At 46.5% G+C, this 19521-nt stretch overlaps 1 protein-coding gene across 1 annotated transcript in view; it reads right to left on the bottom strand.

Moving 5' to 3' along the window:
* Positions 1 to 19521, bottom strand: part of SPAG17 (sperm associated antigen 17) — a 994731-nt gene that overhangs the window by 889517 nt on the left and 85693 nt on the right. The window contains exon 4 of the mRNA XM_030205033.1: positions 17209 to 17340. Within this exon, the coding sequence (XP_030060893.1) occupies positions 17209 to 17340 (132 nt within the window). The remainder of the gene's footprint in view (positions 1 to 17208; positions 17341 to 19521) is intronic.

The raw sequence follows: 19521 nt of genomic DNA, 5'->3' as shown, positions 1-19521 counted from the left end.
AGAACCATACCTAAAAATATCAACAGGGCCAAAAACTGGCACACACACATATACGTTTGAAAATAGCATACATATTTGTTCAGACATTTTAGAAGCATACAGGTGTATTTTTCTCAGTGCTGTCACAGTTTCACTTTCCAGGATGGGGGGACCTAAACCACTGGGGGATTAACGGGAAAACCTCCACTAATTATTTCAGTGGTATGCTGCTCAAAATACTGTCGGCGTATATGAAAGGGTTGAAACCTTTTTTCGCCAGTGTTTTTGCTAGGGGTAATATCGTTGTATTAAAAAGAATAAGTGAGATTGGTGATCCCTGTGGAACCCTGCAATTTGCTTTCCATCGGGGAGATAATTTGTTGTTCATCTTTTTCTGGTAAGATCTGGATGTCAGAAAGCCATTGAACCAGTTGAACACTTCTCCGCCAACGCCAACTTTGTCCAGTAATCTTAGCAAAATCTGGTGGTTGACTATGTTGAAAGCGCTTGATATGTCAAATTGTAAGAGGCGAATTTTCCTGCCTCTGCTGATTTCTCATCTGAAATTGGCTAGTAGTGTTATGAGAACTGTTTCGGTGCTATACTGAGGCCTGAAGCCTGACTGAGACTCATGGAGGATGGAGGAGCTGTTGAGGTAGTCCATTAGCTGTTTGGCGACTACTCTCTCCATGATTTGGTCATGACTGGTATGGAGGTCACTGGCCTGTATCCTCTAGTATTTCTAATCTCCTCCCCTCCATCATGTCCTCCGAGTCTGTCGACAAGGCTGTCTCCGCTTACAATGCCACTCTTTCCTCTGCTCTGGACACCCTCGCACCATCCACCTCCCGTCCCACTAAGCCTACTATTCCCCAGCCATGGCTGACCCCTTGCATCCGTTACCTTCGCTCGTGCGCCCGATCTGCTGAACGCCTCTGGAGGAAATCCCGCACCCACTCAGATTTCCTTCACTACAAATTCATGCTATCCTCCTTCCAATCCTCCCTATTCCTTGCCAAACAGGATTATTACACCCAATTGACCAATTCTCTCAGCTCCAACCCCCGTCGTCTCTTCGCCACCCTTAACTCCCTCCTTAAAGTGCCCTCCGCTCCCACCCACCCCCTCGCTCTCTCCTCAGTCACTGGCTGATTACTTCCACGACAAGGCGCAAAAGATCAACCTTGAGTTCACTACCAAGCAATCTCCTCCTCTTCACCCTTCAACCCTCTACCTCAACCAATCAACCCTGGCCTCCTTCTCCTCCTTTCCTGACATCACTGAGGAGGAAACCGCTCGCCTTCTTTCCTCCTCGAAATGCACCACCTGCTCTTCTGATCCCATCCCCACCAACTTACTTAACATAATTTCTCATACTGTCACCCCCTCCATCTGTTATATCCTCAACCTCTCTCTCTCCACTGCAACTGTCCCTGACACCTTCAAGCACGCCGTAGTCACACCTCTCCTCAAAAAACCATCACTTGACCCTACCTGTCCCTCCAACTACCGCCCGATCTCCCTCCTACCCTTCCTCTCTAAAATACTTGAGCGCGCCATTCACAGCCGCTGCCTTAATTTTCTCTCCTCATTTGCCATCCTCGATCCACTTCAATCCGGTTTTCGCCCTCTACACTCGACAGAAACAGCACTCTCTAAAGTCTGTAATGACCTGTTCCTTGCCAAATCCAGAGGCCACTACTCCATCCTCATCCTCCTCGATCTATCCGCCGCTTTTGACACTGTCAATCATGATTTACTTCTTGCCACACTGTCCTCATTTGGGTTCCAGGGCTCTGTCCTCTCCTGGTTCTCCTCCTATCTCTCCCACCGCACCTTCAGAGTTCACTCTCATGGATCCTCCTCCACCCCCATCCCGCTATCTGTTGGTGTTCCCCAGGGATCTGTCCTTGGACCCCTTCTCTTTTCAATCTACACCTCTTCCCTGGGCTCTCTGATCTCATCTCATGGTTTCCAGTATCATCTCTATGCTGATGACACCCAGCTGTATCTCTCCACACCAGACATCACCGCGGAGACCCAGGCAAAGGTATCAGCCTGCTTATCCGACATTGCTGCCTGGATGTCCAACCGCCACCTGAAACTGAACATGTCCAAGACTGAGCTCATCGTCTTCCCACCAAAACCCACTTCTCCTCTTCCTCCACTTTCTAACTCAGTTGATAACACCCTCATCCTCCCCGTCTCATCTGCCCGCAACCTCGGAGTCATCTTCGACTCCTCCCTCTCCTTCTCTGCGCATATCCAGCAGATAGCCAAGACGTGTCGCTTCTTCCTCTTTAACATCAGCAAAATTCGCCCTTTCCTCTCTGAACACACCACCCGAACTCTCGTCCACGCTCTCATTACCTCTCGCCTTGACTATTGCAACTTACTCCTCACCGGCCTCCCACTTAGCCACCTATCCCCTCTTCAATCTGTTCAGAACTCTGCTGCACGTCTTATATTCCACCAGAACCGATATACTCATATCACCCCTCTCCTCAGATCACTTCACAGGCTTCCAATCAGATACCGCATTCAGTTCAAGCTTCTCCTTCTTACCTACAAATGCACTCAGTCTGCTGCCCCTCACTACCTCTCTACCCTCATCTCCCCTTACGTTCCCGCCCGAAACCTCCGTTCACAAGACAAATCCCTCCTCTCATTACCCTTCTCCACCACCGCCAACTCCAGGCTCCACTCATTCTGCCTCGCCTCACCCTATGCTTGGAACAACCTTCCCGAGTCCTTACGCCAAGCCCCCTCCCTGCCCATCTTCAAGTCTTTGCTTAAAGCCCACCTCTTCAATGCCGCGTTCGGCACCTAACTCTTATCTTTCAGGAATTCAAGACTGCCCCAATTTGTCTGCCCCTATCGGTCTGACTGTTCATGTGTCCTTTAGATTGTAAGCTCTTTGAGCAGGGATTGTCCTTCTATGTTAAATTGTACAGCGCTGCGTAACCCTAGTAGCGCTTTAGAAATGTTAAGTAGTAGCAGTAGTAGTAGTAAGAGATTTCGCGTCTGCTGATTTTCTCATTTTTGGGGATTGGTGTCAGCATTATGTTGCCTTTTTCAATTGGGAAAGCATGAATGATGTGTAAGATCTCAGCTGCTTTATTAAATAGTCTGGGGCAGCTCTAATTAAGTAGCCGGGACAGCTGTCCATTATACAGTAAGCAGTTGAGAAGTTTTTCAGTGCTTGGTCCGTTAGGTCGAATGTTCACACTCTGTCAGCAATGACTCTTTCACATGGGCCCTCGAGCTGTTCTATAAGTGTTTCCAAGTTCCTTGTGTCTTTCTTAGTTCTGTAATCTTTTTCTCAAAGTATTTGGCTAGATCGAGAGCTGTTTGGGGGGAGGGTGTCACTTACTGTTGACACTGGGTGAGTGTTTAATAGGCTGTTTTTGAGACAATATTGATTTTTTGTATTTTTGTAGTCTTATCCTGCTTCTTCCTTTCCATTTTGCATGCCGTGATAATCACCTTGTAAGTTTTGGTTGTTAACTTCCAGGCTGCCTTGTTTTCTTCTGTTTTGTTTTTGATCCAGATACTCTCTTGTCTTCTGCACTTGCTTTTCAGTTCTCTTAGTTCTTCATTGTACCAGGGAGCTAATTTTCATCTATATTTCTCTTTCTCCTTCAACAGGGTGATTTCATCAAGAGTGGATCTGCTTCTTACATATATAGTAGATGACGGCAGATAAAGACCTGTATGGTCCATCCAGTCTGCCCAACAATATAAATTCATTACATATGGTATGATGTGACACATCATATGTATACCTGATCTTGATTTGTCCTTACCGTTTTTAGGGCATAGCCTGTAGAAGTCTGCCCAACACTGGCCTTATTCTAAGATTTCTGAAGTTGTTGTCAAAGCCCCTGAAAAGCTCCACTCCAGCTCATCCAAATCTATTCAGCCCTGATCAGGGCACAGACCGCAGAAGTCTGGCTAGTACTGGCTTTCCTACCTAATCTCTGCTAAGCTTCTTTGGATCCATTCCTTCTAAACAGAGTCCTTGGGTTTTCTCCCATGCATTTTTGAATTCTGTTACTATTTGCATCTCTACCACCTCCCGCGGGAGGGCATTCCAGGTATGTATCACCCTCTCAGTGAAAAGATACTTCCTGACATTATTCCTGAGTCAGCCCCATTTCAACCTCAGTTCATGTCCTCTAGCTTTACCGCTTTCCTGTCTCTGGAAAATGTTTGTTTGCGGATTAATACCTTTCAAATATTTGAATGTCTGTATCCTATTACCCCTGTTTCTCCTTTCCTCAAGAGTATACATGTTTAGGTCAGCAAGTCTCTCCATGTATGTCTTGTTAAGTATACCCCATACCATTTTCATTGCTTTTCTTTGAACTGCTTCAAGTTTTTTTCATCCTTAGCAAGATAAGGTCTCCAAAACTGAACACAATACTCTAAGTGGGGCCTCACCAATGACTTGTACAGGGGCATCAACACCTCATTTCTTTTGCCCCATTCTGAAAGGAATTCTACAGTCTCAGTAGAGTTTGAACATGTGGAGGAGCATTTTTGAAAGGGACGTCCAAGTTGCGATTTGGATGTCCTTGCAAAACGGCAAAATCAAGGGGCGGGGAAACCTGTATTTCGAAACAAGATGGACGTCCATCTTCCGTTTCAAAAATACCATCAGAGACGTCTAAATTCTGAAATTTGGACATCCCTTGATTTGGTCGTCCCTAGACATGGACGTTTCTGACTTTCGGTGATTTTCGAAACCAAAGACGTCCATGTCAAAAACGGCCAAATGCAAGCCATTTGGTTATAGGAGGAGCCAGCATTTGTACTGCACTGGTCCCCCTGACAAGCCAGGACAACAACCGTGCACCCTAGGGGGCACTGCAGTGGACTTCATAAATTACTCCCAGGTACATAGCTCCCTTACCTTGTGTGCTGAGCCCCCCAAAACCCACTACCCACAACTGTACACCACTACCATAGCCCTTATGGGTGAAGGGGACACCTAGATGTGGGTACAGTGGGTTTTTGGTGGGTTTTGGAGGGCTCGCTGTTTCTTCCACAAATGTAACAGGTTGGGGGTATGGGCCTGGGTTCGCCTGTCTGAAGTACACTGCATTACCCACTAAAACTGCTCCAGGGACCTGTATGCACTGTCACGGACCTGAGTATGACATCTGAGGCTGGCATAGAGGCTGGCACCACATATTTTGAAAGATGTTTTTTTGAGGGTGAGAGGGGTTAGTGACCACTAGGGGAGTAATGGGAGGTCATCCCCGATTCTCTCCAGTGGTCATCTGGTCATTTTGGGCACCTTTTTGTGCCTTAGTCGTAATAAAAACACGTCCAGGTGAAAACGTCCAAGTGTTCATCAGGGACGTCCTTGTTTTTTTCGATTGTGGGTCAAGGACGTCCAAGTGTTAGGCATGCCCAGGTCCCGCCTTTGCTATGCCTCCGACACGCCCCCTTGAACTTTGGTTGTCCTTGCGACGGAGTGCAGTTGGAGACTCCTAAATTGGATTTCGATTATACCGATTTGGACATCCCTGGGAGAAGGACATCCATCTTCCGATTTATGTCGAAAGTTTGGACGTCCTTCCCTTTCGAAAATGAGCCCCATTGTGTTCCAGAACTTAGCAGTGTCAATCGTGCTGCATGTCTCATATGGGGTCTGTTCTACTCTATCTTTTCTAGCATTCTCTCTCCATTTTAGCATTAGGTGTAGTCGGTGGTGGCCCGACCATGGTATTTCTTCCCAGCTGCACTCTCCTATACTGAGATAATGGTCTGCTGAGAATCTGTAACCTAGTAGATCCAGGGCATGCCCTTTTGTATGCTTTTAAGTTACTGGGGGTCGTAGGAATTCCCAAGAGTGAAGAAATTCTGTGCATTCTCTTGTGTCTTCTTAGCCATGTCATCTAGATGTAGGTTTATGTCTCCTGTGAGCATAGCATTTGAATAGGTGATGTGTCCATTCGAGATAAAGTCCATGAAGTCTATTTGAGACTCTTTCCACTTTTCAGGTGGTCTGTAGAAAAGAATGTAGAATAACTGATCCAGTAGGGATTCATCACTTAGTTTGAGGGCAACTATTTCTAACTGTAGGGTTTGAGTTCAGATATTGTTTCCAACTTGAAGGATCTGTACAGCACCACTATTCCATCTCCTCTTTTGTTTTTTCTGGACCAGTGGTTGATTTTATATCCTGGTGGACAAAGCTCATTTATAATAGGGTCCTCTTTAGAACAGAGCCATGTTTCAGTGATAACTGCCAGACCGAGTTTTTCCTCTTCTATCTCTAATAATCTCTGTTTTGTTAACAGTTGATCTTGCATTTATATATCCAATGGGAATTGGCAGGTAGCTATCTACGTCTGTGGTTTCTGTTGGAACTTTTTATCAGTTGCTGTTGGACACGGACTTTGGGTTTGTTGCAGTACTTTCTGTTCTTCTTCTCTGGTCCGGAAACGGGTGGGTTCCTCGGGTTGTAATAATTAATCTGTTTGTAGCATATTTTGCGTCATTCTCCAGGGTGGTTCTAGACCAGTGGCTCGGGTTAATTAGAACAGGGATTAGTTGTTTGTCCTCGAGAGCAAGAGTGAAGGTGACGATTGCAACTAAGCATAGTGACAGTATTAGGAATATCTGCCCAACAGCCTTTCAGTAGACATGATTCCCTCCCAAAGTAAGATTTCTGATACGGCAATCACTGATCCAGCAGGGCTGATCCTTAGCTGGTCTTCCAATTGTGCTCAAAGCTCTAGACAGGTCTGAGTGTTTTTCTCTTGCCTGTGTTCGGTGTTAGTATTTGACAAGTAATTATCAGGCCCCCTCAACTAACCATTCAATGCTGAAATGAGGGGCTGCACATATCTGGACCCCCAACCCCCCCACTCCATGCCAGCATCCTGACCCATGCCTATATACTGATGTGAACATTGGCAGCAGCTCAATAAAGTACAATGAGCCACCCAAAGGCACAAACTGCTTTGCCCCACTGCTCATATCCACCTCCCAGCAACAATGCACATGCTGCACAGAAAGGCCACCATGCGATTCTCGGTCCCCATGGCCACCTCAGCTCACACAGCACCTATGCCTGTATACTGCATACCAAACCTAAAAAAAAGTCTGGCTGTAGCCATCTGTCACAGGCTATGTGAGGAGCATTGCACAACATGTCTTAAAAATAATAATGTATGTGACGCCAAGAAGGCCCGTCACCTGAACCCTGTCTCCACCATTTTGTAGAAGGTTCGGCATACACAGGGACCTTGAGGCGCTCAGGCACTGGTATTGTAAGTTAAGAGGCGAAGATCCAGGCCTCATCCAGTGCATGAGGGAGCGCCTCATGGCCCAATGTAAGTATCACTGACATTGCATCCCTAAAACAGCTCTGTCCTGGATCAAGGCCTGAGTATCCCCTATCCCCATATCCACTAGAACGTGCTGCAGCCAAATCCAAACCTATGAGATGACATGGAAAGGAAGGGGGGAGGGGGAAAAGATGTTGGACAGCACCCTGCTGTGACTCAAGAAAATTAGCCAGGATGTCACACACAGCTACCAAGCACATTGCAGCAGTTATGGCAGGGCAAAAAAACCCTCAAAAAACTGTAACCAGAAAGAACCACATTAGGAATCAAACCCCCATACCAGGCATTGACAGCCCACAGCCCTAAACCCTATGCCACACATGTACCTATGCCACACTGACCACAGAGGGCTGTCAAAAGCGCAAGTTGCTACCCAAATGGATGGCCTCGCATGGGCCACACCTCACAATGACTGTATATAGCATTGTGAGGTGCAAAGTTTGGTATGCTGCCCTGTGAAACATCCCTTAAGGTTCAAGCTGGGGGAGCTTCAAAACTCTACATGATAGTGGCACACAAACCTGTTCTTAGGGAAACTAACACTTATGCGTACCTCCCCCCCCCCCCCCCAAAAAAAAAAAAAAAAATCCAAAGAGCAAGTCCCATGAGTCATGTGGTAATGTGCAGCCACAGGCATCTGTGAGGGACTAAGCCAGAAAGCCTGATTACATCACAGATAGATGCCCCCAAACCTAGGATTCCCACCTTCCAGTATGTAAAGTGCCCTTCTCAGAGGGGTCTCAGCAGAAGGGGCCACAAGGATGAGAGGATGGTCCCCTGCCATCTCCAAGCCAGCTGTAGGCCACAAAGGCAGGGGGATGCCCACACACCCACATCCCTGACGAGAGCTTTAACAATGGCCCCAGCCAGGCAACAGCACAATGGCATGCTACCTCAGTCAGAGCCTGCTCACCCAGGTCCCTCCAGCAGGGACAGGACTCATCTTGCATGCCCGTAGGGAGAAAATCCTCTCAGGGAACAAACATTTATCAGATCTTTGGCTCTGGGGTTCCCTGATATGTCATCTGATTGGTGCCACAGATCACAGATGTCCCCTAGGTAACAACCTGCAGCCCCCAGCTGTCCTTGTCCTTGCCTTCTGATAGCCAGCTGCACCACTATGCAAGCATGTAGGATGTCTTATTCTCAACTGCAATCCTTTTAAACACAGAGGTCACCCTCCAGCTGATACACAGCCAGCCTCGGACCAGCCAGCTCCACAGCAGCCAGCCCCAATCAGCCAACTTTACAGCAGCCAGATCCAGACCAGCCTGCAGCTGAGAGGGTCTGGAAGGAAGTAGTCATGGACCTCCTTGACTCTTGGGAGGTGCATCTCATCCCACGACAGGGCTATACCCTGTATGAGGAGGAGAATGATCCCTGGAGGGACATACTCCCACTTGAGGGGGAAGAACAGGTAGACCAACAGCCCCCTACCCAGCAGCAATGCAGCACATGACTGCATCTCAGCCCCCCCCTGGATTAAATGGCTGCACCATCACAGCCACCCTAGGCCAGCTCTTGCTGCAGGTCAAAGACCTGCACACAGGTGTGCAGCAGGAGCTACGAACCCTAAAAACAGCACAGAGGCAAATCAGTGAACTGAGGATACTCTGTGAGGAGAAGCAGCAGACTAAATGAAGGCCATGGACTGAATTTTGTTGCATTCAACATTGTTTGCATTTTTATTTATCTTTCAAATGCGTCTCTTTCCATACAAAGGTCTCTGACTCCACTATCTAAAATATGTGTATATTCCCTGATCTGCAAGGCTGACAACTTCTGTGGTTGAAACACTCCTAGGCAAGCTCTGGGAAAGAGAGACTGTAGAACAAGGGGGGGGAGGTGTCCAAAGGGCCCACAGCGGACACATTCAACAGCTCCTCCTTAATGTCAAGTGCTCTACTAGAGAGCTGCCCAAACTAGAAGGATATGCCATCCATCACAAGAAGAGCCAGTGGGACTAGAATCTACCACCCCCAGAATGCCACACCACTCACCAAACCATTATGTGATGCCTCCAGTAGCCAGAAAAAAGGTGACATGGAATGTGTAATGGGCTGCTCCAGCCAGCAATAACTTTTGAACCAAGGCTGCCCACTTCAGCACCTGACACAGAGATCTAGTCTGTGGAATAGTTGGGGTTAATGGGGCTGGAGTTATGTGGCATAAGCATTTGTGGAAACCAGAATGCTGGGCCCCCAGTCCAGCTCCACGCTGGAGCCTGGAACAAAGTTCCCATCACAGGTGTCCCTTCACAAAGAGGATAGGTAGACATTTGCACTGCTGCCCCCAGGAAGAGGGCTCAATTACTGGTGTCAGCCACATTTGACCCACCCTGAGCATTATCATGTCTCTGCTAACCAGCTTGCAGCAGGAGTCAAGCCCCATATACCTCTCCGCCCTGCAGATCCACATCTATTTGTCAAACTGCATACATCTAATGTTAGTAAAGGTTTATTGTCTCACACTAGACACCAGTGTGGTACCAACCAGCTGGTGTTCCTAGACAGTGCCCAGACTAACACTTACTCTGTTCAGTATGCTGCTTTGCCTAGAATCAGGCTTAGGAAGATGCACAAACAGCAGATTCCTATATACATATTTACATATTTAAAACAACACATAAAATTACAAGTGAGGGAAGGGAAAACAACTATATACAAATATGGGGGATATATACATGGGGAGGGAAAGGAACTATTATACACATCCGTTGTCTCACAATAGCAACAAGTCAGGTACAAACCAGCAAGCCTTTGCCACTGCACAAACTAGAGTTTACTCTGTGGTCAGCAGGCCAGAGGGCAGGGGAATAATCTAGAAATGTTATGCACACTGAGGCCTTGTCCAGCACACTTCCCCTCCCAGCAGAAGCATGACTCTCCCAGTGAAACCGGTGAGGCCCCCAGAGCCAACTGCCACCACTGATGGCAGGTGGCAACCAAGCAGGTCCTCTGTGACCTCAGCAGCAGCTTCAGGGAATCCTAAAGCTAGGACAGGGTCTACTGAATACGAGGGCCTGGACAGGGATACAGGCACACAATACTGGACATTGTAAACCTCAACGCTGGGCCAAGCTTAGTAGCATTTTATAGAAAAGGAAATCTTGAGGACTGGCCAGCAAATCAGGAGGCAGCTGAAGAGGGAAGTGAAGGACAAAGCTGCAGAGAATCTTCAGGATGTAGACCTGTGAACTTCAGCCCTGAGGAGCACATGGTGCAGGGACCCATTCTCAGGGACTCCAACCCCCACCCAGCTTCTCATGAAGGTACCCACAAAAGAGTGTGTCCACTAGGGTACAATCTGCACATATCCACACAGTTACTTTGTTTCAATTAAAACAATAAATACATAAATAGGATAAAATGGTGTGTTGCAAAGTCCACTGCTGTCCCATGCATTGCTGCTGACCAATGACTGTGCTGTATCTTGTCCAGCAGTCAGGTCCTGCAAAAAGGAAGGAATCCTTGGTTAGCAGAAACATGGGGCAGACCAGATCTCAAGGGTAGTTTCAGAGGCAGGGCCAGTACTTGGGTCTGTGGCGCCCCCCCCCCCCCCCCCCCCCCGCAAACCATCAGTTGGCGCCCCTCGGTCCAGCATCTCCTTTCTCTCTTCTCCCACCCCGTACCCTTTTTCAGCCCAGTGCCTTAAAAGGTGAAGAACAAAAGTTTTGTCTTTTGTTTTTTTTTTTTTTTTTACTTGACAGCTTTTTATTTATTTGAAACCTTCCCATATGTAGATATAAATATCATGAAATAAAATTGAATATCACTAAAACTGCTTAAAAAATTATTGTAGCTGGTGGAAACAACACTAATAAAGGCTATATTTTGTGCTCCTTTTTCTACACTGTTCTATAAATACAGTAATATATGGCCAAATTTCAGTGAGGATATCCTGTTGTTGTAATCTGCCTTTGGAAGCCTGGTGTTATAAAGATTGGAAGTAAAATTAAACTTTTCTTTCATTGGGGCACATGGAATCACATCTTCATCTCATCTCTTCTGTACAAATGGATTATTCTGTTTTGAGAATGTTTCAGGAACAAGTGGTTTTCATAAGTCAAAATAATTAAAAAATATTTTCTTTCATGTAGATCATTTGTTTTAACATAACTAAATGGACTTTAAGCCCCTAATGCAGTCCATTGGTTTCCTTATATTTTGTCCTTGTAATGACTTATACTTGCCAAAACCTGCTCCACCCCCCACAGTAATGCCACCATCTCCCTCCAGCGTACTAGAGTCCTACATTGCCACCTCCCTGGTGGTGTAGTGGCCTCTGCAGCTGCCCGCTGCTGCTACTCCGTCTCCGGTGCTCTCTCCTTTTCTCTTCTGTGCTGTGGGTGCTACCGCTGTGTTTTCCCAAAATGGCTGCCGAGACTGCCACCGGAAACCTCGGCAGCCATTTTAAAAATACGGCGGGGCCGTCTATGGAACAGAAAAGTGGAGAGCACCGGAGATGGAGTAGCAGCTGGCTCATGGCTCCCAGGATTCAGTTGCCTGATGCTAGGGTCAGAATAAAAAGCATAAAAGACAGTTTCCCAGGTATTTGGGATTCCTGACTTACGATAAGCCACCTCCCCCTTAGTAGGGTTACCATATGTCCGGGTTTACCTGGACATGTCCTCTTTTTGAGGTTTTTCCTTATGGTCCTGACCTGTGAAGTAACAGGTCTCAGGGCTCAGTTAATAAACCAGTTATTTTCTTACTTACATACTGTGTCTGGCTTGGTTAATTTGCAGGGCCACCCACAACCCTCGGCCACATCTCCCCAAAACATTTCATGTGTGAGCCATCATTAAAAACAAAAAGTTTATTCCCCAAACATCTAAATACCCAGAGCTGATACATCTAAAGTGCTCTATAAAAACGTGCGTCTTGGGATTTTCAAACCCGTACAGCCCACACTTGCAATGGCCCCTAACAGGAAGCTCAATTTCAGCAATGCTGAAATACAGCTCATGACGAAGGAGGAAGTGGCATGCCGTGGCAAACTATTTGTGCTTACACCAAAGAAAGAATGGGTGACAATATGCCAGCAGCTTAATGTGGTCCACTACACAAACAGAGATATAGAGAATATCAAAAGAAAATGGAGGCAGCTGAAGAGGTTTGTCAAGCGGAAGGCTGGAGCCAACCCACCGAATGCGGACTCTGTGAACCTCACCTTTATGAAGTGCATGGTGTAGAGGCTCCTTCCCAAGGAGAGCATCGATGGCCCTCCACACAAGCTAGAGAATCAGGTAAGGTTTGGGGAATAAAAATGTGCTGACTGCTCTCTCTATTTCACCCTCTCTCCAGCAAGCTTGGAAAGTGTGTGGGGCTAATAGGAAACACATCTGTACTAGAAGTTTTCAGAAAGGTTGAGGATGGGGGGGGGGGGGGAAGAAAACACTCCAGACTACAGGCAGAAAGGCTGGTGATAAGCAGCCATGTCATAACAAATCAGCATGGAGCAGTGGTTAGTGTCCCAGTCTGGGAGCACTCAGGTCACCGGTTTGAGTCCTGCTGTGTCTGTCACTTTTTGGGGCCTTCTTTCCCTCCCCCTTCCCCCTCAGCCCTTCACCAACCAGTGGGTAGTCCTGTTTGCAAGGCATCTGTGGCCCTCACATTGTGCTATCCAGACCACTCCCACTATCCTTTCTCCTTTACCCACCTAGCTGTGTGGCTGTCAGCCATCCTGGTTTCTAAGCTCCACAGTGCACCATACCCCTTGGCTCCTGCAAAGTGGGATGCGGAGGCATGACAATGGCAGTCCTCAACCATGGTATAAAAGTGCACATGGAGTGATAAGTTAGGGAAGGCTGCAACAAACAGACAGGTTAGCTAGTGCAACAGACACATTTCTTCTAATTTCCCTAAGCAGAGGAGGCCTCTGATTCGGAGGCAGAAGCTAGAACCAGCAGCCAGTGCAGATGCCTCAGGCAAATGAGGGAGTCAGTGGCAGCAGAAGAGTCACAGGAGGGCACTTACCAGTAAGATCAGCCCGCTGAAGACACCAGCCAGGAGCTGCCAGCAGGGGAGGAAGACAAGGACCAATTACTGAATGAACCCACATACCCCCTTCCCAGATATGGCACATGCCCTTGAAGAGGCTGAGGAGCCAGAAGAGGAGCCACAACTGGCTGATAGGTGACGTCCCACCACAGGTGACAGGTTGTGTGGCTGGCCAACAAACTCGTGGCCCAAAATGTGCAGCTGGCTGACTACCGGCACAAGAAGCTACAGCTGCTGCATGAAGGGGTTCAGATTCCGCAGCAAGACTCCAAGTCCAGGATGTACAAGATACCATGCAGCACGAGAGCAGGGATGCTAGGCACAATATGTAGCTGCAGCTTCATGGGATCCAGCGAGACATGCATGATTACACAGACCCCTTGTCCAGAACATTGCCCACCCAGTAGGCGCATGACCTTCCCAGGGGAACCGGCAAAGCCAGCATTCCAGCACCACCACCCTCCACACCAGCCACAAGTGGTACCAGTGTTCACACCACCCAGGCCTGCTTCAGAGCAACCTCCTCAGCTCTGGTCAAGCAACCAGCATCCAAACAAGCACGGATGAGACTCAGAGCACCCAAGACCAGTGGGTGTACCTTGCAGCCAAGTCCCTCTGGGGCAGTACACACTGCCTTGATGAGTGCTGGGCCCAGCAGCAACTCAGCCAAAGGCCCAACCAGTTTGCCCAATTTCCATGGGGCAACAGAAGCAGCTGCATCTCCTGATGCCTCTAAGGGCTCCTGCAAGGTCTGTACTGTCCCCAGCAGCTAGAGGGAGGGGTGGGAGAGGTGTCCCCCAGATGGGATGGGGAGGGGGGAGGATGAGGTAGGTCTGTGGTGGTGTGTGCTGGGGGGAGAGGATGTGTGTGTGCTAGGGAATAGGGGGCGGGGTAGTATGTGCTAAGCAGGGGAGGGGTGAGATGTGTGTGTGTAATGGGGATGGGGGTGTGCTGAGGGAAGGTGAAGGTGGTGGGGGGATAGAATAAGATATGGTGAGTACAAATAAATGCTGCATGGACTTTTAATAGAAATTGGTTTGTATGAGTCTTTGTCTGGTGGTCACTTCTGTGGGAGGGGGTCCATTATCCTCTTGGTGGTCTGCCTGCTGCTGCTGCTGCTGTGTGTCCTCTGGCAGAGGCTCTCTTCATTGCAGTGTAAAGTTGTGCAGCATGCAATAAGCCATGAATATCTTGGCAACTTTTTCTGGGCTGTAGAGGAGCTTCTCTCCGGAATGATCAAAACATTTGGATCTGTTTTTCAGGTGGCCAAAGGTGCACTCAATGATAGTGTGGGTTTCTTGTGGCTCTTGTAATATTCCTCCTCCGCTTCATTTTGGAGGTGGACAATGGGAGTCATTAGTCAGCTTCACTGAGGTTACCCTCTGTCACCTGTGGGGGGAGCAGGATTCACAGACATAGGTGTGTATTTGTATGTGGACCTTGTAGAGTGCGGGTCATGGGTGTGGGTTCTGAGGCCATGTTGAGGGAAGTAAGGTGGTAACATAAGGGGGAAGTGGGTATGGGGGTTAGTAATCCCAGTACTGCTTAATGCTGGTAATCTCCCCTCAGTCAAACCTGCAGTAGATTCCAAAATTCTGCAGGATATATGCATTGTGGGTGGACCACGGTTAACAAGCACACACGTCCACAATCTCCCCCTGGGCATCACACATTACCTGCATGTTCATGGAGTGATATGATTTTCTGTTCCTTTAAGTCTCCTCATGTGCCCAGGGAGGGTGAAGGTTGGGTCTGAGTGCGACATGTGTGCAGTTGATAATGCCAATGACTGAGGGGAAATGGTCTATGACACAGAACTGAGCTATGTTGTTGTTGTTCTGGAAGGCCTGGTTGGTAGTGGGAAAGATAAAATAGTCTGAAGTGTGGGTGAGGAAGGCATTGAGGAACAGGGCTAGGCAGTTGGAGATGGCTGGCTGGGTGAGACCTACACTGACTTCTAGCACTGTCTGAAAAGTGCTGGTGGCAAGAAAGGCAAGGGAGGCAGTGACCTTAAGGTGGACTGGCACAGGATTATTCCTGCATGTCATGGCCTTGAGGAGGGGTTGTAGCTGATCACAGAGATGCTGTATGGCAGCCCTACCAAAGCAGTACCTAGTAAAGCATTGCTGGTCAGTGAGATCCATGAAGCAGGTTCTGGGCCTAAATACTAATCGCAATCTCCTCCTGGGCCTCCTCTCCAAACTCTCATCCACATCCAACAAAGCATCAGCCACAATAGCATTCAGCGCATCCATGATTAATATGCAGGTGATTGCATTATTGCAGTTAACCGGGTCCGGCACACAGGACCAGGAGAGTGACAGATCGAGGGAGGTGCAGATGCAGTAAAGGGGCGGAGGGCAGCTGTGGCCTTGGTGAGGGAGGTGGGGTCCCGAGTCAGGGGGTGATAGTGGTGGCTGTGGCCCAAGTGTGGGGGGCTGCAGCGGCGGCCCTGCCCTAGGCCCTACTCTGTCTCTCGCGGCCCTGGGTGTCCCACCACCACAGATGCAACCCACTATGCTAAGTAACACCGCTGTGCACTCCTCCACCTACTGCACCTAGTGTGACCCAACACCAACACCCAGCACTCACTCCCTCAGCACCAGCAAATAGTCTTCACACAAATGGTATCAACACACAGCACAGTGTCTTCCAGCACCAACACACAGTCCTAACACAAACAGCTGCAACACAAAGCACAGAGACAAATTGGGAGTGGACAAAGAGAGGAACAATGAAAGACAGAAGACAAGCATGTAAGGGTTTGAATGGGAAGTGTGTGGATTTGGGGACAAAGAGGGTTTGATGGGGGAAGGGGATAAGGTACAGAGTAAGGGACTGATGTGGTTGGGGGGTCTGTCTGGTGTGGGCAAGGACTTGAGGAGGTGAGACATAAGGGAGCCAAGGCAGGAAATGTGAGGGTCCAAAGGCTCAGAGAGGGGCAAAGAAACAAAGGTTAAAGATCACTCAGCAACTCTCCACTCTTTTTCATAAACCATCAATTCCACCTCTCCACTCTTCAATTCAGCAAAATCACAAATAGATCCAAAGACAAGTTTGGTCTTGAGCTAGTCATTTATAAAGCAGGTCTAATTGATATTTTTCTTTCTGGCAGAAAGAAACTGTTTTACTATTATCGCAAAAAAATATACATCATGTAAAACTGCACATCTCATGCCCACGAGACACCCCCGAAATGCCAACTCTCAAAATAATTTTCGTTTGGCGAATATCGGACATAAACATTTTTTAATTTGATTATATAGTTTAAACATTTTTGTGTTAGAAACCCATCCATCTGCCCCTTGTGCCACTTTTTACACATTCTTTTCTTTTGAAAATGAGTCCCTTAGTCCCACAATTTCTTACAATTTGATTATGATTTTACAACTGTCAGTAATTTTCAGTAGTCTAGAAATTTTGATCACCTCACTCACTGATCATGCTCCAAGATCATTTATAAATACAGTATATTAAAAAGCACCTGTCCTAGTACAGATCTATCTATTTCTATAACTATATCTATCTCAACATTTTTTTTAAACGTTAACCACTGCTGGCTACATTAGACCTAGACATTCAATGCCGGGACTATCTGGGCACCAGCATACTCCAAGTTCTACTTCGGCTCTGCCCCTAGACAGCCCTGATGCTATCTGGTGAATGCCATGTCAGTCAGAGTGGATAATCAGTGGCTTTGTCCAGTTAGGTGCCACTGAATACCCACTCCCAACCCACTCAGTGTGATTTAACCAGGCAGGGGCTTCTCCTGTCTGCTTAACCTGGCTTTGAATATTGTCTCTAGTATCTTCAGTCTTTTACTATCCCATCATCAGGTCATCCCATTTAGTACACATCCATACCTTCTTCTCTAAGGCCCTTCTCTGCAGGTCTCTTTGTTTCACACACAGCAGTTGAAATTTCAGGAGTTTTGCTAACAGCACAGAGGGCAGTGGTTCCCCACTATCGTGAACGAATTTTGCTACCTCCATCACCTACAAACACAGAAAAAGACATTTTTAATAAAGTCACATCACAACATTAATATGTTGTACTGTATAAAGGGGGTTCTCAGAAGGTGAGATACTTTTCATTTCATGGATTTGATTCAGGTACAATTTTAATTACAATAATACAAAGTTTAAACTGTGATTGGTTCATGTTATTTTTTATATTAAGTTGTAGCATGTCAATTTGATAATACTACAGTTATGAATAATTACATAAATACATAAGTAACACCAAGCCCAGTATCCTGTTTCCAATAGTGGCCAATCCAGGTCAGAAATACCAGGGCATGATCCTAAAAAATAGCATGAATCCATGCTATCTTACCAACAGGAGCCTCCCACACCTTTGGTCAGCTTTTACTCGTACATTTAACAAACAGAGAAATTTAGGATCTGATAGTTTCCTCTCATTATACTATTTGAGTACAACAAAATAAAAATATGGAACTCAGAAATTAATACTGAAAGGACGTAAATGGAATATGAGGAAATATGAAAAAGATCAAAGACCAAGAAGCTGGAAATTTCAGAAGCCGACTACTTGCTGTTGAGTGAACTATTTCTGGTAGAAAAATTTTCTATCAAAGTTAAGATTTTAAGATAATCTTCTACATATAATTTAAGCATATTTTGCTTGACACAGAAGAGGGAAAGGGAATGGGACTTATATACTGCCTTTCTGTGGTTTTTCCAAGTACATTCAAAGTGGTTTTACATATTATATACAGGTACTTATTTGTACCTGGGACAATGGAGGGTTAAGTGACTTGTCCAGAGTTGCAAGGAGCTGCAGTGGGAATCAAACCCAGATCCCCAGGATCAGAGACCACTGCACTAACCACTAGGCTACAGTACATGCCTTTAAAAAAAGAAAACGTTGTCTTACCTGAAAACTTTCTTTTCTTTAGTCCTACCAGACCAGTCCAGAATAATTGGGTTATGTCTGTCAACCAGCGGATGGAGACGGAGAAAAAAAGTAAGAACATAAGCATTGCCATACTGGGACAGACCGAAGGTCCATCATGCCCAATATCCTGTTTCCAACAGTGGCCAATCTAGGTTCAACTACCTGGCAAAATCCCAAGCAAAACAGATTTTATGCTGTTCATCCAAGACATAAGCAGTGGATTTTGCCAAGGCCATCTTAATAATGGCTTATGGACTTTTCTTTTAGGAAATTGTCCAAACTATCTTTAAACCTTGCTAAACTAACTGCTTTTACCACATTTTCTGGCAACAAATTGCAGAGTTTAATTACCCATGGAGTGAAAAAATATTTTCTCCAATTTGTTTTAAATGAAGCTACTTAGTAGCTTCATTGTGTGCCCCCCACAAACAAGCGATTCACTTCTACCGTTCTACTCTTATTTTATCTCCCTATCATATCTCCCCTTAGTTGCCTCTTCTCCAAGCTGAAAAATCCTTGCCTTTTTAGTCTTTCCTCATAGGGAAGTCATCCTATCCCCTTTATCATTTTCATTGCCCTTCTCTGTACCTTTTCTAATTCCACTGTATCTTTTTTTCATATGTGGTGACCAGAATTACGCTCAATATTCGAGGTGCAGTCAAATCATGGAGCAATACAAAGGAATTATAATATTCTCAGTTTCGTTTTAAACATTTTTTCCAAAAATTGTTTTATTGAACCAACAAATATGTTTTGGTATAGTAAATCAAAAATCTTCAGATATCCCAGTAATCTGCCTAGAAGACACAAACAAGAGGCAAAACTCTTAGCTAGCTATACCCACATGAATACCTGCCTACCACCATCAAGAAAACCCTAAAACTACAACTACAACTCAGACCAGTACTTGAAAACTTGGACCTAATAAATGACAGATCAGCCAAGGGTAAATTAGGCCTTACCTGCTAATTTGCTTTCCTTTAGTCCCTCCGGACCGGCCCAGAATGTGACTGATGGGTTGTGCATGCCTTCCAGCAGGTGGAGACTGAGAAAAAACTGTGACTCTAGCGAGCCAATAAGAGCCCTTGCCAGCCATAGAAAGATCCAGTAATAGAGTACCAAAGCAGAAGAAAAGAAGTACCTAACCTGTGCATCCAAAAAACCTGAGCAGCCACCGGCACATTGCCAACAAAGGGCAAGTGCCTGAAAACATATCGTTTTTCTGTTTTCTTTCTTTTTGTTTGTTTTTTTAAATAGAT

Source organism: Microcaecilia unicolor, chromosome 5 (assembly GCF_901765095.1).
Source record: "Microcaecilia unicolor chromosome 5, aMicUni1.1, whole genome shotgun sequence".
NCBI classification, from domain to species: Eukaryota; Metazoa; Chordata; class Amphibia; order Gymnophiona; family Siphonopidae; genus Microcaecilia; species Microcaecilia unicolor.
The sequence above is the reverse complement of the archived record's forward strand: the minus strand, read 5'-3'. Positions and strand labels throughout refer to the sequence as shown.